Source organism: Engystomops pustulosus, chromosome 10, assembly GCF_040894005.1.
Source record: "Engystomops pustulosus chromosome 10, aEngPut4.maternal, whole genome shotgun sequence".
In the NCBI taxonomy this organism is placed as follows: domain Eukaryota; kingdom Metazoa; phylum Chordata; class Amphibia; order Anura; family Leptodactylidae; genus Engystomops; species Engystomops pustulosus.
Window position 1 is genome coordinate 1,995,324 of NC_092420.1, and position 20,459 is coordinate 2,015,782.

At 60.9% G+C, this 20,459-nt stretch overlaps 2 protein-coding genes across 10 annotated transcripts; one reads left to right on the forward strand and one right to left on the reverse strand.

Moving 5' to 3' along the window:
- Positions 1-536: 536 nt before the first annotated feature.
- CYB561D2 (cytochrome b561 family member D2) lies at positions 537-11,075 on the reverse strand. 9 transcript variants are annotated; one of them, XM_072127417.1, is made up of 4 exons: positions 10,865-11,075; positions 9,043-9,172; positions 7,474-7,511; positions 537-1,932 (listed from the first exon to the last, which is right to left on the reverse strand). In XM_072127417.1, exons 2-4 carry the CDS (start codon positions 9,167-9,169, stop codon positions 1,429-1,431), a joined length of 669 nt encoding a protein of 222 aa, XP_071983518.1. In that variant the 5' UTR covers positions 9,170-9,172; positions 10,865-11,075; the 3' UTR covers positions 537-1,428. The 9 variants fall into 9 exon arrangements, with proteins under 9 accessions (XP_071983518.1, XP_071983513.1, XP_071983519.1 ...); XM_072127412.1 differs by having other exon boundaries at positions 9,043-9,173; positions 10,909-11,073; XM_072127418.1 differs by lacking the exon at positions 10,865-11,075 and adding an exon at positions 10,208-10,286 and having other exon boundaries at positions 9,043-9,173.
- NPRL2 (NPR2 like, GATOR1 complex subunit) lies at positions 11,070-20,054 on the forward strand. Its single transcript, XM_072127411.1, has 12 exons — positions 11,070-11,176; positions 16,776-16,852; positions 16,931-17,022; positions 17,097-17,265; positions 17,354-17,462; positions 17,537-17,673; positions 17,750-17,847; positions 17,969-18,005; positions 19,031-19,124; positions 19,249-19,366; positions 19,532-19,674; positions 19,829-20,054. Coding segments are annotated over exons 1-12 (1,143 nt in total). The 5' UTR covers positions 11,070-11,175; the 3' UTR covers positions 19,897-20,054.
- The last annotated feature ends 405 nt before the right edge of the window (positions 20,055-20,459 follow it).

Genomic DNA, 20,459 nt, shown 5'->3' on the forward strand with positions numbered 1-20,459 from the left:
TCAGTACAGGATAAGTAATGTCATGTATGTACACAGTGACTGCACCAGCAGCAGAATAGTGAGTGCAGCTCTGGGGTATAATACAGGATGTAACTCAGGATCAGTACAGGATAAGTAATGTCATGTATGTACACAGTGACTGCACCTGCAGCAGAATAGTGAGTGCAGCTCTGGAGTATAATACAGGATGTAACTCAGGATCAGTACAGGATAAGTAATGTCATGTATGTACACAGTGACTGCACCAGCAGAATAGTGAGTGCAGCTCTGGGGTATAATACAGGATGTGCAGTGGAAGATGAAACCTGTTTGTCAGGGACAGAACCGGTTTGTTGCTCCTGGATAGGGGTGGAGTTGCCCTATGACCTGGTGACCTGATCCTCTATTATTGTGTTGTGATGATTTACATTCCTGGAAGGTGAAGTGACCAATCACATTGCGGCTGAGAGGTGAGTGTTACAGGCAGAGCTACATCACATTAGGGACACACAATTAAAACATGGATATATCTGCTCTAGTCACATCCAGAGCTGCAATGCATTTTAAGGTTTTTATTTTTTAAGGCAATACATTTTTTTTTTTACAAAAAAAATCAAAAAATTGTACAGATAAAAATGTATTAAAAATATATATTTCTGAGTACAGAAAAGTATATGCATGGGGTCAGTTTTAGATCCCAGAATGCATTGCGGCAGGCGGCGCCTTTATGCAGCAGCAGTAAACGGAGTCTTAATATTAAATCCAAGAAATAATCGAGAAACAAGACTCCTCCTTCCTCTAACATGTATAGTCCTCCCCCTCGGCGCGGGCAGCACCAGTCCTCGTCCCCTCCCCCTCGGCGCAGGCAGCACCAGTCCTCGGCCCCTCCCCCTCGGCGCAGGCAGCACCAGTCCTCGGGATGGCGGGGGAGGAGACTTGAGGTCCCTGGTGTCACACAAGAGTCTTCAAGGCAGCAGTCAGAAGAGGCACCCCCTGCCTCAGGACTGGCTCCTCCAGCAGTAGGGACACACCCCCTGCCTCAGGACTGGCTCCTCCAGCAGTAGGGACACACCCCCTGCCTCAGGACTGGCTCCTCCAGCAGTAGGGACACACCCCCTGCCTCAGGACTGGCTCCTCCAGCAGTAGGGACACACCCCCTGCCTCAGGACTGGCTCCTCCAGCAGTAGGGACACACCCCCTGCCTCAGGACTGGCTCCTCCAGCAGTAGGGACACACCCCCTGCCTCAGGACTGGCTCCTCCAGCAGTAGGGACACACCCCCTGCCTCAGGACTGGCTCCTCCAGCAGTAGGGACACACCCCCTGCCTCAGGACTGGCTCCTCCAGCAGTAGGGACACACCCCCTGCCTCAGGACTGGCTCCTCCAGCAGTAGGGACACACCCCCTGCCTCAGGACTGGCTCCTCCAGCAGTAGGGACACACCCCCTGCCTCAGGACTGGCTCCTCTTGCGGTACAGGTAGGCGTTACTGACCTGATTCATGACCACCAGGCCGGTGAGCAGGGGGCAGAGGGCGCACAGGTACCAGACGCTGCCCGTTACGTTGGCGCTGAACCACAGGGAGCACATGCCCAGGGAGAGGCTGGCGCAGCCCAGCAGGTATCCGAGCAGGCCGGACGTGGCGTGGTACAGCTTGCGTGTGGACAGGGTCCAGCGCTGCGTCAGTTTGGGGTACAGCAGCGTCATCCCGCCAGCGTTCTGGATCAGGGCCCAGGTGACTGTGAGCGCCCCCAGGAGGCCGTGCCAGGTGGAGAAGTGTGGCCGCTCATGTAACACCTTGTTGTAGTAGATGATGGTCAGGCCCAGGATGGCACAGACAGCAGCCAGAACCTGCAGGACCCAGTGCGCCCGAACCCGCACCGTACGGGAGAAGGAACGCAGCAGCGACGAGTCCGGGGACAGAACCAGAACCGCTTCAGTCATGAAGAAGGAGAACTGCAAAGAGACACATAATCATGGACCATCCCGAACATCTCCCAAATCACATCCTGATCCAAAGCCACCGCCCCCTCCCCTCCTCTCCTCCCTGGCACCGACCACCCTCCCCTCCTCTCCTCTCCTCCCAGGCACCGCCGGCCTCCCGCCCTCCCCTCCTCTCCTCTCCTCCCAGGCACCGCCGGCCTCCCGCCCTCCCCTCCTCCCCTCCCCTGCCAGGCACCGCCGGCCTCCCGCCCTCCCCTCCCAGGCACCCTCGGCCTCCCGCCCTCCCCTCCCAGGCACCGCCGGCCTTGCGCCCTCCCCTCCTCCCCTCCCCTCCCAGGCACCGCCGGCCTCCCGCCCTCCTCTCCTCCCCTCCCAGGCACCGCCGGCCTCCCGCCCTCCTCTCCTCCCCTCCCCTCCCAGGCACCGCCGGCCTCCCGCCCTCCCCTCCCAGGCACCGCCGGCCTCCCGCCCTCCCCTCCCAGGCACCGCCGGCCTCCCGCCCTCCCCTCCCAGGCACCGCCGGCCTCCCGCCCTCCCCTCCTCCCCTCCCAGGCACCGCCGGCCTCCCGCCCTCCCCTCCCAGGCACCGCCGGCCTCCCGCCCTCCCCTCCCAGGCATCGCCGGCCTCCCGCCCTCCCCTCCTCTCCTCCCCTCCCAGGCACCGCCGGCCTCCTGCCCTCCTCTCCTCCCCTCCCAGGCACCGCCGGCCTCCCGCCCTCCCCTCCTCTCCTCTCTTCCCCTCCCCGGCACCGCCGGCCTCCCGCCCTCCCCTCCCAGGCACCGCCGGCCTCCCGGCCTCCCGCCCTCCCCTCCCCTCCTCTCCTCTCCTCTCCTCCCCTCCCAGGCACCGCCGGCCCTCCCGCCCTCCTCTCCTCTCCTCCCAGGCACCGCCGGCCTCCCGCCCTCCCCTCCCCTCCCAGGCACCGCCGGCCTCCAGCCCTCCTCTCCTCTCCTCCCCTCCCAGGCACCGCCGGCCTCCCGCCCTCCTCTCCTCTCCTCCCCTCCCCTCCCAGGCACCGCCGGCCTCCCGCCCTCCCCTCCTCTCCTCTCCTCCCCTCCTCTCCTCCCCTCCCAGGCACCGCCGGCCTCCCGCCCTCCCCTCCTCTCCTCTCCTCCCCTCCCAGGCACCGCCGGCCTCCCGCCCTCCCCTCCTCTCCTCCTCCCCAGGCACCGCCGGCCTCCCGCCCTCCTCTCCTCTCCTCCCAGGCACCGCCGGCCTCCCGCCCTCCCCTCCTCTCCTCCTCCCCAGGCACCGCCGGCCTCCCGCCCTCCTCTCCTCCCAGGCACCGCCGGCCTCCCGCCCTCCCCTCCTCTCCTCCCAGGCACCGCCGGCCTCCCGCCCTCCCCTCCTCACCTCCCCTCCCAGGCACCGCCGGCCTCCCGCCCTCCCCTCCTCTCCTCCCCTCCCAGGCACCGCCGGCCTCCCGCCCTCCCCTCCTCTCCTCCCCTCCCAGGCACCGCCGGCCTCCCGCCCTCCCCTCCTCTCCTCCCCTCCCAGGCACCGCCGGCCTCCCGCCCTCCCCTCCTCTCCTCCCCTCCCAGGCACCGCCGGCCTCCCCTCCTCCCCGGCTCTCTCCTCTCCTCCCAGGCACCGCCGGCATCCCGCCCTTCCCTCCTCTCCTCCCAGGCACCGCCGGCCTCCCGCCCTCCCCTCCTCTCCTCTCCTCCCAGGCACCGCCGGCCGGCCTCCCGCCCTCCCCTCCTCCCCTCCCCTCCTCCCCTCCTCCCCTCCCCTCCTCCCCTCCCAGGCACCGCCGGCCTCCCGCCCTTCCCTCCTCTCCTCCCCTGCCAGGCACCGCCGGCCTCCCTCCCCTCCCCTTCTCCTCCCAGGCACCGCCGGCCGGCCTCCCGCCCTCCCCTCCCAGGCACCGCCGGCCGGCCTCCCGCCCTCCCCTCCTCTCCTCCCCTCCCAGGCACCGCCGGCTGGCCTTCCGGCCTCCCCTCCCAGGCACCGCCGGCCGGCCTCCCGCCCTCCCCTCCTCTCCTCCCCTCCCCTCGCCTCCCCGGCACCGCCGGCCTCCCGCCCTCCCCTCCCTTCCCCTCCCATCCCAGGCACCGCCGGCCTCCCCTCCTCTCCTCCTCCCCAGGCACCGCCGGCCTCCCGCCCTCCCCTCCTCTCCTCCCCTCCCAGGCACCGCCGGCCTCCCGCCCTCCCCTCCTCGGCACCGCCGGCCTCCCGCCCTCCCATCCCCTCCTCCCCTCCCAGGCACCGCCGGCCGCCCTCCCGCCCTGCCCTCCCCTCCCAGGCACCGCCGGCCTCCCACCCTCCCCTCCCAGGCACCGCCGGCCTCCCGCCCTCCCCTCCTCTCCTCTCCTCCCCTCCCCTCCCAGGCACCGCCGGCCTCCCGCCCTCCTCCCCTCCCCTCCCAGGCACCGCCGGCCTCCCGCCCTCCCCTCCCAGGCACCGCCAGCCGGCCTCCCGCCCTCCCCTCCTCTCCTCCCAGGCACCGCCGGCCTCCCGCCCTCCTCTCCTCCCCTCCCAGGCACCGCCGGCCTCCCGCTTTTCCCTCCTCTCCTCCCCTGCCAGGCACCGCCGCCCTCCCTCCCCTCTTCTCCTCTCCTCTCCTCTCCTCCCAGGCACCGCCGGCCTCCCGCCCTCCCCTCCTCTCCTCCCAGGCACCGCCGGCCTCCCGCCCTCCCCTCCTCTCCTCCCCTCCCAGGCACCGCCAGCCTCCCGCCCTCCCCTCCTCTCCTCCCCTCCCCTCCCAGGCACCGCCAGCCTCCCGCCCTCCCCTCCTCTCCTCCCAGGCACCGCCGGCCGGCCTCCCGCCCTCCCCTCCTCCCCTCCCAGGCACCGCCGGCCTCCCGCCCTCCTCTCCTCCCCTCCCAGGCACCGCCGGCCTCCCGCCCTCCCCTCCTCTCCTCCCCTCCCAGGCACCGCCGGCCTCCCGCCCTCCCCTCCTCTCCTCCCCTCCTCCCCAGGCACCGCCGGCCTCCCGCCCTCCTCTCCTCCCCTCCCAGGCACCGCCGGCCTCCCGCCCTCCCCTCCTCTCCTCCCCTCCTAGGCACCGCCGGCCTCCCGCCCTCCCCTCCTCTACTCCCCTCCCAGGCACCGCCGGCCTCCCCTCCTCCCCGGCACCGCCGGCCTGCCGGTCTCCTCTCCTCCCCTCCTCTCCTCTTCTTCCCTTCCCCTCCCCTCCTCCCCCCTCCTCCCCTCCCAGGCACCGCCGGCCTCCCGCCCTCCCCTCCTCTCCTCTCCTCCCCTCCCCTCCTCCCCTCCCAGGCACCGCCGGCCTCCCGCCCTCCCCTCCTCTCCTCTCCTCCCAGGCACCGCCGGCATCCCGCCCTTCCCTCCTCTCAGGCACCGCCGGCCTCCCGCCCTCCCCTCCTCTCCTCCCAGGCACCGCCGGCCTCCCGCCCTCCCCTCCTCTCCTCCCCTCCCCGGCACCGCCGGCCGGCCTCCCGGCCTCCCGCCCTCCCCCCCTCCCCTCCCCTCCCCTCCCAGGCACCGCCGGCCGCCCTCCCCTCCCCTCCCAGGCACCGCCGGCCTCCCGCCCTTTCCTCCTCCCCTCCCCTCCAGGCACCGCCGGCCTCCCGCCCTCCCCTCCTCTCCTCCCCTCCTCTCCTCCCCTCCTCTCCTCCCCTCCTCTCCTCTCCTCCCCTCCTCTCCTCCCCTCCCAGGCACCGCCGGCCTCCCGCCCTCCCCTCCTCTCCTCTCCTCCCAGGCACCGCCGGCCTCCCGCCCTTCCCTCCTCTCCTCCCCTCCCAGGCACCGCCGGCCTCCCGCCCTTCCCTCCTCTCCTCCCAGGCACCGCCGGCCTCCCGCCCTCCCCTCCTCTCCTCCCCTCCCAGGCACCGCCGGCCTCCCGCCCTCCCCTCCTCCCCTCCCAGGCACCGCCGGCCTCCCGCCCTCCCCTCCCCTCCCAGGCACCGCCGGCCTCCCGCCCTCCCCTCCCCTCCCAGGCACCGCCGGCCTCCCGCCCTCCCCTCCTCTCCTCCCTGGCACCGCCGGCCGGCCGCCCTCCCCTCCTCTCCTCCTCCCCAGGCACCGCCGGCCTCCCACCCTCCCCTCCTCTCCTCCCCTCCTCCCCAGGCACCGCCAGCCTCCCGCCCTCCCCTCCTCTCCTCTCCTCCCCTCCCAGGCACCGCCGGCCTCCCGCCCTCCCCTCCTCCCCTCCCCTCCCAGGCACCGCCGGCCTCCCGCCCTCCCCTCCTCCCCGGCACCGCCGGCCTCCAGCCCTCCCCTCCTCTCCTCCCCTCCCATCCCAGGCACCGCCGGCCTCCCGCCCTCCCCTCCTCTCCTCCTCCCCAGGCACCGCCGGCCTGCCGGCCGGCCTCCCGCCCTCCCCTCCTCTCCTCCCCTCCTCCCCTCCCAGGCACCGCCGGCCCCCCGCCCTCCCGCCCTCCCTCCTCTCCTCCCCTCCTCCCCTCCCAGGCACCGCCGGCCCCCCGCCCTCCCCTCCTCCCAGGCACCGCCGGCCTCCCGCCCTCCCCTCCTCTCCCAGGCACCGCCGGCCTCCCGCCCTCCCCTCCCCTCCCAGGCACCGCCGGCCTCCCGCCCTCCCCTCCTCCCCTCCCAGGCACCGCCGGCCAGCCTCCCGCCCTCCTCCCCTCCCCTCCCAGGCACCGCCGGCCGCCCTCCCGCCCTCCCCTCCCCTCCCAGGCACCGCCGGCCGCCCTCCCGCCCTCCCTCCTCCTCCTCTCCCAGGCACCGCCGGCCGGCCTCCCGCCCTCCCCTCCCCTCCCAGGCACCGCCGGCCTCCCGCTTTTCCCTCCTCTCCTCCCCTGCCAGGCACCGCCGGCCTCCCTCCCCTCCTCTCCTCTCCTCCCAGGCACCGCCGGCCTCCCGCCCTCCCCTCCTCTCCTCCCCTCCCAGGCACCGCCGGCCTCCCGCCCTCCCCTCCTCTCCTCCCCTCCCAGGCACCGCCGGCCTCCCGCCCTCCCCTCCTCTCCTCCCCTCCCAGGCACCGCCGGCCTCCCGCCCTCCCCTCCTCTCCTCCCCTCCCAGGCACCGCCGGCCTCCCGCCCTCCCTCCTCTCCTCCCCTCCCAGGCACCGCCGGCCTCCCGCCCTCCCCTCCTCTCCTCCCCTCCCAGGCACCGCCGGCCTCCCGCCCTCCCCTCCTCTCCTCCCCTCCCAGGCACCGCCGGCCTCCCGCCCTCCTCTCCTCCCCTCCCAGGCACCGCCGGCCTCCCGCCCTCCCCTCCTCTCCTCCCCTCCCAGGCACCGCCGGCCTCCCGCCCTCCCCTCCTCTCCTCTCCTCCCAGGCACCGCCGGCCTCCCGCCCTCCCCTCCTCTCCTCCCAGGCACCGCCGGCCTCCCGCCCTCCCCTCCTCTCCTCTCCTCCCAGGCACCGCCGGCCTCCCGCCCTCCCCTCCTCTCCTCCCAGGCACCGCCGGCCTCCCGCCCTCCCCTCCTCTCCTCTCCTCCCAGGCACCGCCGCCTTTGCCCTTCTCTCCGAGGAACCACCCCCACGTCTGATCACTTAGATCTCTCACAGAGGTCACAGCTGAAATCTCCCAGCATTCACCTATAGAGGACTGCTCACAGAATACACCAGGAGACCCCCACCCCCCCCACCCCCGGACCCAAAATACAATCAGTAAAGACTCACCGCAAGACTCATGAGGAACGGGTGCCAGGAGAAGAGCGCTGCAAGACAAAGACACCGGGTCACAGGGGACAGCTACTGCTCCCTGTTATCAGCCACCACCCCAGGGAGAGGAGATTGTATCCCCCCCCCCCCCCTTCAATCTATTACTCTCTGTTATCAGCCATTACACCCCGGGGAGAGGAGACTGTACAGGGGGGATACAATCTATTACTCTCTGTTATCAGCCATTACACCCCGGGGAGAGGAGACTGTACAGGGGGGATACAATCTATTACTCTCTGTTATCAGCCATTACACCCCGGGGAGAGGAGACTGTGCAGGGGGGGGGGGGGATACAATCTATTACTCTCTGTTATCAGCCATTACATCCCGGGGAGAGGAGACTGTACAGGAGGATACAATCTATTACTCTCTGTTATCAGCCATTACATCCCGGGGAGAGGAGACTGTACAGGGGGGGATACAATCTATTACTCTCTGTTATCAGCCATTACCCCCCAGGGAGAGGAGACTGTACAGGGGGGGATACAATCTATTACTCTCTGTTATCAGCCATTACATCCCAGGGAGAGGAGACTGTACAGGGGGGGATACAATCTATTACTCTCTGTTATCAGCCATTACACCCCGGGGAGAGGAGACTGTACAGGGGGGGATACAATCTATTACTCTCTGTTATCAGCCATTACACCCCGGGGAGAGGAGACTGTACAGGGGGGATACAATCTATTACTCTCTGTTATCAGCCATTACACCCCGGGGAGAGGAGACTGTACAGGGGGGGATACAATCTATTACTCTCTGTTATCAGCCATTACACCCCGGGGAGAGGAGACTGTACAGGGGGGGATACAATCTATTACTCTCTGTTATCAGCCATTACATCCCGGGGAGAGGAGACTGTACAGGGGGGGATACAATCTATTACTCTCTGTTATCAGCCATTACATCCCGGGGGGAGGAGACTGTACAGGGGAGGGATACAATCTATTACTCTCTGTTATCAGCCATTACATCCCGGGGAGAGGAGACTGTACAGGGGGGGATACAATCTATTACTCTCTGTTATCAGCCATTACACCCCGGGGAGAGGAGACTGTACAGGGGGGGATACAATCTATTACTCTCTGTTATCAGCCATTACACCCCGGGGAGAGGAGACTGTACAGGGGGATACAATCTATTACTCTCTGTTATCAGCCATTACATCCCGGGGAGAGGAGACTGTACAGGGGGGATACAATCTATTACTCTCTGTTATCAGCCATTACATCCCGGGGAGAGGAGACTGTACAGGGGGGGATACAATCTATTACTCTCTGTTATCAGCCATTACACCCCGGGGAGAGGAGACTGTACAGGGGGATACAATCTATTACTCTCTGTTATCAGCCATTACACCCCGGGGAGAGGAGACTGTACAGGGGGGGATACAATCTATTACTCTCTGTTATCAGCCATTACACCCCGGGGAGAGGAGACTGTACAGGGGGGATACAATCTATTACTCTCCGTTATCAGCCATGAGGTGCAGTGTTCTGTGCATGTCCCCCGGGGTCTGATACTCACTAGTTCCAGGTTGGGACACACAGCTGATGTAAATGGTGAAGATGAAGGCGGTGAGGTGAGCTGCTGCCCCTGATAGGAGGCGGAGGGTGCGGTGGAGCCGTGAGTCAGTGTCGGAGCTGTGGGTCATGGTCCTGCAGGACAAGATAGATATCAGTCAGTGTGACCAGTCCCCGGTGTGGCTTCCTCTCTCTCTCTGGGTGCAGTGAGACCAGTACCCGGTGTGTGGCTTCCTCTCTCTCTCTCTGGGTGCAGTGTGACCAGTACCTGGTGTGGCTTCCTCTCTCTCTCTGGGTGCAGCGAGACCAGTACCCGGTGTGTGGCTTCCTCTCTCTCTCTGGGTGCAGTGTGACCAGTACCTGGTGTGGCTTCCTCTCTCTCTCTCTCTCTGGGTGCAGTGTGATCAGTACCCGGTGTGGCTTCCTCTCTCTTTCTGGGTGCAGTGTGACCAGTCCCCGGTGTGGCTTCCTCTCTCTCTCTCTCTCTGGGTGCAGTGTGACCAGTACCCGGTGTGGCTTCCTCTCTCTCTCTGGGTGCAGTGTGACCAGTACCCGGTGTGGCTTCCTCTCTCTCTCTGGGTGCAGTGTGACCAGTCCCCGGTGTGGCTTCCTCTCTCTCTCTCTGGGTGCAGTGTGACCAGTCCCCGGTGTGGCTTCCTCTCTCTCTCTGGGTGCAGTGTGACCAGTCCCCGGTGTGGCTTCCTCTCTCTCTCTGGGTGCAGTGTGACCAGTCCCCGGTGTGGCTTCCTCTCTCTCTCTGGGTGCAGTGTGACCAGTACCCGGTGTGGCTTCCTCTCTCTCTCTCTCTCTGGGTGCAGTGTGACCAGTCCCCGGTGTGGCTTCCTCTCTCTCTCTGGGTGCAGTGTGACCAGTCCCCGGTGTGGCTTCCTCTCTCTCTCTCTGGGTGCAGTGAGACCAGTCCCCGGTGTGGCTTCCTCTCTCTCTCTCTGGGTGCAGTGTGACCAGTACCCGGTGTGGCTTCCTCTCTCTCTCTCTGGGTGCAGTGTGACCAGTACCCGGTGTGGCTTCCTCTCTCTCTCTCTGGGTGCAGTGTGACCAGTACCCGGTGTGGCTTCCTCTCTCTCTCTCTGGGTGCAGTGTGACCAGTACCCGGTGTGGCTTCCTCTCTCTCTCTCTCTCTCTCTCTCTCGGTGCAGTGTGACCAGTACCTGGTGTGGCTTCCTCTCTCTCTATGGGTGCAGTGTGACCAGTACCCGGTGTGGCTTCCTCTCTCTCTCTGGGTGCAGTGTGACCAGTCCCCGGTGTGGCTTCCTCTCTCTCTCTCTGGGTGCAGTGAGACCAGTCCCCGGTGTGGCTTCCTCTCTCTCTCTCTGGGTGCAGTGTGACCAGTACCCGGTGTGGCTTCCTCTCTCTCTCTCTGGGTGCAGTGTGACCAGTACCCGGTGTGGCTTCCTCTCTCTCTCTCTGGGTGCAGTGTGACCAGTACCCGGTGTGGCTTCCTCTCTCTCTCTCTGGGTGCAGTGTGACCAGTACCCGGTGTGGCTTCCTCTCTCTCTCTGGGTGCAGTGTGACCAGTACCCGGTGTGGCTTCCTCTCTCTCTGGGTGCAGTGTGACCAGTACCCGGTGTGGCTTCCTCTCTCTCTCTGGGTGCAGTGTGACCAGTCCCCGGTGTGGCTTCCTCTCTCTCTCTGGGTGCAGTGTGACCAGTACCTGGTGTGGCTTCCTCTCTCTCTCTCTCTCTCTCTCTCTCTCTCGGTGCAGTGTGACCAGTACCTGGTGTGGCTTCCTCTCTCTCTATGGGTGCAGTGTGACCAGTACCCGGTGTGGCTTCCTCTCTCTCTCTCTGGGTGCAGTGTGACCAGTCCCCGGTGTGGCTTCCTCTCTCTCTCTGGGTGCAGTGCCCAGTACCCGGTGTGGCTTCCTCTCTCCCCGGTGCAGTGGGCGGAGCCGCTGTCAGTCTCTTCCTTGTATCCTCCAGCTTCTCATCGCTGTCTTATTGGTTGAAGCTCCTGTCACTCAGCAGGAACCCCCGCCCAATGCCAGCTATTTCCGTGTCCTAACGAGTTGTACTCTGATCCCCGAGAACAGAAGGGCGTGGCTGTAGTCAGAGCGAGGCGTGAGACGCACAGCTCTGCAGCTTCCGGAGTGTGCGGCGCTGATCACTGCCCGGGGAAGAGTGAGTACCGAGCCCGGAGTACCGGCTGCAGGGAGAGGAAATATACCCACTGCTCCGGCAAAGCATAGGAGCCTTCTACCCCAGAGCTGCAGTCACTATTCTTCCGCAATATTACTCCCCCCAGACCCAGGGCTGAGCTGCAGTCACTATTCTGCCCCAATATTACTCCCCCAGACCCAGGGCTGAGCTGTAGTCATTATTCTTCCCCAATATTACTCCCCCCAGACCCAGGGCAGAGCTGCAGTCACTATTCTGCCCCAATATTACTCCCCTCAGACCCAGGGCTGAGCTGCAGTCACTATTCTGCCCCAATATTACTCCCCTCAGACCGAGGACTGAGCTGCAGTCACTATTCTGCCCCAATATTACTCCCCCCAGACCCAGGGCAGAGCTGCAGTCACTATTCTGCCCCAATATTACTCCCCTCAGACCCAGGGCTGAGCTGCAGTCACTATTCTGCCCCAATATTACTCCCCTCAGACCGAGGACTGAGCTGCAGTCACTATTCTGCCCCAATATTACTCCCCTCAGACCCAGGGCAGAGCTGCAGTCACTATTCTGCCACTACATTACTCCCCTCAGACCCAGGGCTGAGCTGCAGTCACTATTCTGCCCCAATATTACTCCCCCCAGACCCAGGGCTGAGCTGTAGTCACTATTCTTCCCCAATATTACTCCCCCCAGACCCCGGGCTGAGCTGCAGTTACTATTCTTCCCCAATATTACTCCCCCCAGACCCCGGGCTGAGCTGCAGTTACTATTCTGCCCCAATATTACTCCCCCCAGACCCAGGGCAGAGCTGCACTCACTACTCTTCCCCAATATTACTCCCCCAGACCCAGGGCTGAGCTGCAGTCACTATTCTGCCCCTATATTACTCCCCCAGACCCAGGGCTGAGCTGCAGTGACTATTATGTCCCTATATTACTCTCCCAGAGCTGAGCTGCAGTCACTATTCTCTCCCTATATTACTCCATCCAGACCCAGGGCTGAGCTGCAGTCACTTTTCTGCCCCAATATTACTCCCCTCAGACCCAGGGCTGAGCTGCAGTCACTATTCTGCCCCAATATTACTCCCCCCAGGGCTGAGCTATAGTCACTATTCTGCCCCTATATAACTCCCCCAGACCCAGGGCTGAGCTGCAGTCACTATTCTGCCCCTATATAGCTCCCCCAGACCCAGGGCTGAGCTGTAGTCACTATTCTGCCCCAATATTACTCTCCCCAGACCCAGGGCTGAGCTGCAGTCACTATTCTGCCCCAATATAACTCCCCCAGACCCAGGGCTGAGCTGCAGTCACTATTCTGCCCCTATATTACTCCACCCAGGGCTGAGCTGCAGTCACTATTCTGCCCCAATATAACTCCCCCAGACCCAGGGCTGAGCTGCAGTCACTATTCTGCCCCTATATTACTCCACCCAGGGCTGAGCTGCAGTCACTATTCTGTCCCTATATTACTCCCCCAGACCCAGGGCTGAGCTGCAGTTACTATTCTGCCCCTATATTACTCCCCCCCCCAGACCGAGGACTGAGCTGCAGTCACTATTCTGCCCCTATATTACTCCCCCAGACCTAGGGCTGAGCTGAAGTGACTATTCTGTCCCTATATTACTCTCCCAGAGCTGAGCTGCAGTCACTATTCTCTCCCTATATTACTCCATCCAGACCCAGGGCTGAGCTGTAGTCACTATTCTCTCCCAATGTTGCTCCATCCAGACCCAGGGCTGAGCTGCAGTCACTATTCTGCCCCAATATTACTCCCCCCAGAGCTGAGCTGTAATCACTATTCTGCCCCTATATAACTCCCCCGGACCCAGGGCTGAGCTGTAGTCACTATTCTGCCCCTATATTACTCCCCCAGACCTAGGGCTGAGCTGCAGTGACTATTCTGTCCCTATATTACTCTCCCAGAGCTGAGCTGCAGTCACTATTCTCTCCCTATATTACTCCATCCAGACCCAGGGCTGAGCTGCAGTCACTATTCTGCCCCAATATTACTCCCCCCAGAGCTGAGCTGTAATCACTATTCTGCCCCTATATAACTCCCCCAGACCCAGGGCTGAGCTGCAGTCACTATTCTGCCCCTATATTACTCCCCCAGACCCAGGGCTGAGCTGCAGTCACTATTCTGCCCCTATATTACTCCCCCAGACCCAGGGCTGAGCTGCAGTCACTATTCTGCCCCTATATTACTCCCCCAGACCCAGGGCTGAGCTGCAGTCACTATTCTGCCCCAATATAACTCCCCCAGACCCAGGGCTGAGCTGCAGTCACTATTCTGCCCCTATATTACTCCACCCAGGGCTTAGCTGCAGTCACTATTCTGTCCCTATATTACTCCTCCCAGACCCAGGGCTGAGCTGCAGTTACTATTCTGTCCTTATATTACTCCCTCAGACCCAGGGCTGAGCTGTAGTCACTATTCTGTCCCTATATTATTCCCCCAGACCCAGGGCTGAGCTGTAGTCACTATTCTGCCCCAATATTACTCCCCCCAGACCCAGGGCTGAGCTGCAGTCACTATTCTGCCCCAATATTACTCCCCCAGACCTAGGGCTGAGCTGAAGTGACTATTCTGTCCCTATATTACTCTCCCAGAGCTGAGCTGCAGTCACTATTCTCTCCCTATATTACTCCATCCAGACCCAGGGCTGAGCTGCAGTCACTATTCTGCCCCTATATTACTCCCCCAGACCCAGGGCTGAGCTGCAGTTACTATTCTGTCCCTATATTACTCCCCCCCCCCCCAGACCGAGGACTGAGCTGCAGTCACTATTCTGCCCCTATATTACTCCCCCAGACCTAGGGCTGAGCTGAAGTGACTATTCTGTCCCTATATTACTCTCCCAGAGCTGAGCTGCAGTCACTATTCTCTCCCTATATTACTCCATCCAGACCCAGGGCTGAGCTGTAGTCACTATTCTCTCCCAATGTTGCTCCATCCAGACCCAGGGCTGAGCTGCAGTCACTATTCTGCCCCAATATTACTCCCCCCAGAGCTGAGCTGTAATCACTATTCTGCCCCTATATAACTCCCCCAGACCCAGGGCTGAGCTGCAGTCACTATTCTGCCCCTATATAGCTCCCCCAGACCCAGGGCTGAGCTGCAGTTAATATTCTGTCCCTATATTACTCCCTCAGACCCAGGGCTGAGCTGCAGTCACTATTCTGCCCCTATATTACTCCCCCAGACCTAGGGCTGAGCTGCAGTCACTATTCTGCCCCTATATTACTCCCCCAGACCTAGGGCTGAGCTGCAGTGACTATTCTGTCCCTATATTACTCTCCCAGAGCTGAGCTGCAGTCACTATTCTCTCCCTATATTACTCCATCCAGACCCAGGGCTGAGCTGAAGTCACTATTCTGCCCCTATATTACTCCCCCAGACCCAGGGCTGAGCTGCAGTCACTATTCTGCCCCTATATTACTCCCCCAGACCCAGGGCTGAGCTGCAGTCACTATTCTGCCCCTATATAGCTCCCCCAGACCCAGAGCTGAGCTGTAGTCACTATTCTGCCCCAATATAACTCCCCCAGACCCAGGGCTGAGCTGCAGTCACTATTCTGCCCCTATATTACTCCACCCAGGGCTTAGCTGCAGTCACTATTCTGTCCCTATATTGCTCCCCCCATACCCAGGGCTGAGCTGTAGTCACTATTCTGTCCCTATATTACTCCTCCCAGACCCAGGGCTGAGCTGCAGTTACTATTCTGTCCTTATATTACTCCCTCAGACCCAGGGCTGAGCTGTAGTCACTATTCTGTCCCTATATTATTCCCCCAGACCCAGGGCTGAGCTGTAGTCACTATTCTGCCCCAATATTACTCCCCCCAGGCCCAGGGCTGAGCTGCAGTGACTATTCTGTCCCTATATTACTCTCCCAGAGCTGAGCTGCAGTCACTATTCTCTCCCTATATTACTCCATCCAGACCCAGGGCTGAGCTGCAGTGACTATTCTGTCCCTATATTACTCTTCCAGAGCTGAGCTGCAGTCACTATTCTCTCCCTATATTACTCCATCCAGACCCAAGGCTGAGCTGTAGTCATTATTCTCTCGCATTGTTGCTCCATCCAGTCCCAGGGCTGAGCTGCAGTCACTATTCTGCCCCAATATTACTCCCCCAGACCCAGGGCTGAGCTGCAGTCACTATTCTGCCACTACATTACTCCCCCAGACCCAGGGCTGAGCTGCAGTCACTATTCTGCCCCTATATAGCTCCCCCAGACCCAGGGCTGAGCTGTAGTCACTATTCTGCCCCAATATTACTCCCCCCAGACCCAGGGCTGAGCTGCAGTCACTATTCTGCCCCAATATTACTCCCCTCAGACCCAGGGCTGAGCTGCAGTCATTATTCTTTCCTATATTACTCCCCTCAGGGCTGAGCTGCAGTCACTATTATGTCCCTTTATTACTCCCCCAGACCCAGGGCTGAGCTGCAGTCACTATTATGCCCCAATATTACTCCCCCAGACCCAGGGCTGCAGTCACTATTCTTTTCTATATTACTCTCCCCAGAGCTGAGCTGCAGTCACTATTCTGCCCCAATATTACTCCTCCAGACCCAGGGCTGAGCTGCAGTCACTATTCTGTCGCTATATTACTCCCCCAGACCCAGGGCTGAGCTGCAGTCACTATTCTCTCCCTATGTTGCTCTATCCAGACCCAGGGCTGAGCTGCAGTCACTATTCTCTCCCTATATTACTCCCCCAGACCCAGGGCTGAGCTGCAGTCACTATTCTCTCCCTATGTTGCCCCATCCAGACCCAGGGCTGAGCTGCAGTCACTATTCTGCCCCAATATTACCGTATATACTCGAGTATAAGCCGATCCGAGTATAAGCAGAGACCCCTAATTTCAACACAAAAAACTGGGAAAACCTATTGACTCGAGTATAAGCCGAGGGTGGGAAATGCATTGGTTACAGCCTCCCAGTATATAGTCTGCCAGCCCCTGTAGCATACAGCCTGCCCAACCCCTGTAGTAGAAAAAAAAAAATAACACTGTAATCATCTTTCCGACGTCCCCCATAGGTCCTCTTCTGTCTCAGACAGAAGAGGACCTACGGGTCACGTCAGAAAGGTGAGTTTTGTCTTTATTTTTTTAGTTGACTCGAGTATAAGCCGAGTTAGGGTTTTTGAGCTCAAATTTTGTGCTGAAAAACTAGGCTTATACTCGAGTATATAAGGTACTCCCCCCAGAGCTGAGCTGCAATCACTATTCTGCCCCTATATAACGCCCCCAGACCCAGGGCTGAGCTGCAGTCACTATTCTGCCCCTAAATTACTCCCCCAGACCCAGGGCTGAGCTGCAGTCATTATTCTCTCCCTATATTACTACCCCAGACCCAGGGCTGAGCTGTAGTCACTATTCTGTCCCTATATTACTCCCCCCAGGGCTGAGCTGCAGTCACTATTCTGCTCTTCATGTCTTCTACTCCAGTGTCATGCAGAGCTGTATCCCCTATTCCGTTAGTTTCCATATTAGGATTGTCTGGTGGATGGGGGTTGTAGTGCAGAGCTTGGTGGTGTCTAAACATAAGACTTGTAGAGGATGCAATGTGAACGGGTCCATAGTGACGCCTTTTCTATATCCGCAGTGATGTCCAGTCGCAGGATCGAGTGCATTTTCTTTAGCGAGTTCCATCCAACGCTCGGCCCCAAGATCAGGTATCAGGTGAGTGCAGGTGATATGACCCCTCCCCCATCCTGTGATGGTGATGTCACCTTAATGATGTCACCCACGTATCGGCAGGTACCCGAGGAATACATCTCGCGGGAGCTGTTCGACACGGTGCAGGTTTACATCATCACCAAACACGAGCTCCAGAACAAGCTGATCACGGTGTAAGTGTACAGACTGCAGGTATCACAGTGTATCTCAGCACACTTGGATACAGTTGTCTGTTTTCTTCCCGCAGCACTGCCATGGACAAGAAGCTGATTGGCTGCCCGGTGTGTATAGAGGACAAGAAGTACAGCCGCAATGCTTTACTCTTCAACCTGGGCTTTGTGTGTAACGCCAGGGCCAAGACGTGCGCGCTGGAGCCCATTGTGAAGAAGCTGGCGGGATACCTCAAGACGCTGGAGGTGCGGATCATCCCCTGCTGGTTCAGTGTCTGCTGGTATAATAGCAGCCCATTATAAGGTGTCCAGTAACAATGCCAATCTCTCGTAGCTGGAGTCCGGCTTCATCTCCAACGAGGACAGTAAGCAGAGACTGGTGCCCATCATGAGTATCCTGCTGGAGGGGCTCAACTCCACCGGGGAGTGCTCCCTGCCCATAGGTACGGACCTGTACTGCCTGCAGCCTGCCTCCCGGGGGCGCCGCTCACTCACTATTATTAACCTCTTCTTCCAGATGAGAGTAATACGATGCACCTGAAGGTGATAGAGCTGCGTGCAGCGCCCCCTACAGCCCAGGAGTACGATGTCCCTGTGTTCACAGAAGACAAAGAAGAATTCTGTCACGCGCAGTGGGATCTGACGACGCAGCAGGTAGAGGACGTCTCGTCATGATACTCATGAATTCTGCATGTCTTGGCCACAGAAGTCTAACTCCTCTGTTTTTCAGATTCTTCCATATATTGATGGTTTCCGTCACATCCAGAAGATCTCGGCTGAGGCGGATGTGGAGCTGAACCTGGTGCGGATCGCCATACAGAACCTCATGTGAGAGCTCCGCAGGGGGCGTCCTACCCTACAATAGGATACAACAGACAGAATAATAATCTGCACTTTCCTATGTTGTAATTGGCTGCTCTCTCATCCATCCTCCTCTTCGTCTTCCTAGGTATTATGGGGTGGTGTCCTTGGTGTCCATCTTCCAGGTAAGGATCTGGGTTGTCCTTCCATTAGCTCCTGTATGCGCAGGTCGGGGGTTGCAGAGTCATTTCCCTAATTCTGCCTCACATACACACGGGGCAAGTGATACATTTATCACCATTAGGATACAATAACCCAAGTTATTTAGGTAGAACATAAAAATATTGGAGAACAGTCTTACAAACTCTACAAACATGAACTCATAGGAAAGGCAAACTAAAATATAAAGCCGTATACAGAGAGAACACACACTGGACAGTGCTGCCATCATCCAGTGTCCCTGATCACTGCAACGGATCTCAGACATTGCTTCCCTTCTAATCTGTAGGACAGGAGCTTTACTGCTGAGCATGTACAAAATGTGCAGTCACCGTCATTTCAACTACAAGCTCCGGCTCCACAGCCCTAGCACAGGCACCCCCTGCCTTTGGCGGCTCCACAGCCCTAGCACAGGCACCCCCTGCCTTTGGCGGCTCCACAGCCCTAGCACAGGCACCCCCTGCCTTTGGCGGCTCCACAGCCCTAGCACAGGCACCCCCTGCCTGTGGCGGCTCCACAGCCCTAGCACAGGCACCCCCTGCCTTTGGCGGCTCCACAGCCCTAGCACAGGCACCCCCTGCCTTTGGCGGCTCCACAGCCCTAGCACAGGCACCCCCTGCCTTTGGCGCCTCCACAGCCCTAGCACAGGCACCCCCTGCCTTTGGCGGCTCCACAGCCCTAGCACAGGCACCCCCTGCCTTTGGCGGCTCCACAGCCCTAGCACAGGCACCTCCTGCCTTTGGCAGCTCCACAGCCCTAGCACAGGCACCCCCTGCCTTTGGCGGCTCCACAGCCCTAGCACAGGCACCTCCTGCCTTTGGCAGCTCCACAGCCCTAGCACAGGCACCTCCTGCCTTTGGCGGCTCCACAGCCCTAGCACAGGCACCCCCTGCCCCGGCCGTCTGCGTGCGGTTGGACATGTACTAGCTGTGCTGGGAGGATGGGTCCTCGCTCTTCACTGACATCATGGCTCTCTGTCTCCTCCTTGCAGTACTCCAATGTTTATTGTACGACACCGCGGGTGCAGGAGCTGATACATGACAAGGCTCTGCAGGACGAGTGCATCTCGTACATTAGTAAAGCAGGTAATGTTCATGGTCTTCCTACTGTCTTCACTGTACAGCAGTCCCTACAGTCGCCCACGTTTTGGGGCAGTAATTTCTTGCTCGGTGTCTCCTGAGTCGCTGTTTTTTCTGATCTTTTGCTCAGGTGTGAAGCGGCCGAGTCTTCGAGACGTCTTCCAGCTGTACTGCGGCCTCAGTCCTGGTACCACGGTCCGAGACCTTATAGCCCGACACACACAGCAGCTGCAGAGAGTGGATGAGAGGTGTGTGGGGTATATATGTGCACGCTCAGGGGTAGGGCAGTGCGGGGGGCGGGGATCAGGAGCAGAATGCAAGGGGTGGGCGTGGATAGTTACCCCAAATACCCTGCAGGGCAAGTAGATTGTCAGCCTTGTGGCTCTGACCTGCGCTTTATACTCTCAACACAGAAAACTGATCCAGTTTGGGCTGATGAAGAAGTTGATCCGAAGACTCCAGAAATATCCTGTAAAAGTGTCCCGTGATGAGCGCAGCCCCCCGGCTCGTCTCTATACAGGAAGCCACAGCTACGACGAGATCTGCTGCAAGACAGGTACCGACCCCCCTCCGTGTGCAGTGCCCCCCGACATGTACAGGGCTGTGACTGTCCCCCAAGAGTCAGTATCCGTGTACAGGCAGTCAGTATCCGTGTCCAGTGCCCCCTGACATGTACAGGGCAGTCAGTATCCGTGTCCTCTCTCCTCCAGGCATGAGCTATCGAGAGCTGGATGAAAGACTGGACTCCGACTCCAACATCATTGTCTGCATGAAGTAACAGGACCCGGTGCTGACCAGAAGAATTACAGAGGTCTCGTCGTTCTCCGCTATGGACCTTCTCCTCTGCAGCCTGAACAACCTAATGGGGGAGCCTCGGTATAACCCGGCAGGGGGTGTGAGGGGGGACACGGCAATGGGGGAGCCTCGGTATAACCCGGCAGGGGGTGTGAGGGGAAGACACGGCAATGGGGGAGCCTCGGTATAACCCGGCAGGGGGTGTGAGGGGGGACACGGCAATGGGGGAGCCTCGGTATAACCCGGCAGGGGGTGTGAGGGGAAGACACGGCAATGGGGGAGCCTCGGTATAACCCGGCAGGGGGTGTGAGGGGGGACACGGCAATGGGGGAGCCTCGGTATAACCCGGCAGGGGGTGTGAGGGGGGACACGGCAATGGGGGAGCCTCGGTATAACCCGGCAGGGGGTGTGAGGGGAGGACACGACAATGGGGGAGCCTCGGTATAACCCGGCAGGGGGTGTGAGGGGGGACACGGCAATGGGGGAGCCTCGGTATAACCCGGTAGGAGGGAGGACACGGCAATGGGGGAGCCTCGGTATAACCCG

What these genes read in the sequence shown, in the direction of transcription:
- CYB561D2 (XM_072127417.1), bottom strand. Translation starts at nt 9,169, where the DNA reads ATGACCCACAGCTCCGACACTGACTCACGGCTCCACCGCACCCTCCGC. An exon ending in TGTGTCCCAACCTGGAACTA is followed by an intron (nt 7,512 to 9,042) that starts GTGAGTATCAGA and finishes TTTGTCTTGCAG; the next exon opens with CGCTCTTCTCCTGGCACCCG. An exon ending in CGTTCCTCATGAGTCTTGCG is followed by an intron (nt 1,933 to 7,473) that starts GTGAGTCTTTAC and finishes GTCTCTTTGCAG; the next exon opens with TTCTCCTTCTTCATGACTGA.
- NPRL2 (XM_072127411.1), top strand. An exon ending in GGAGTGCTCCCTGCCCATAG is followed by an intron (nt 17,463 to 17,536) that starts GTACGGACCTGT and finishes CTCTTCTTCCAG; the next exon opens with ATGAGAGTAATACGATGCAC. An exon ending in ATCGCCATACAGAACCTCAT is followed by an intron (nt 17,848 to 17,968) that starts GTGAGAGCTCCG and finishes TCGTCTTCCTAG; the next exon opens with GTATTATGGGGTGGTGTCCT.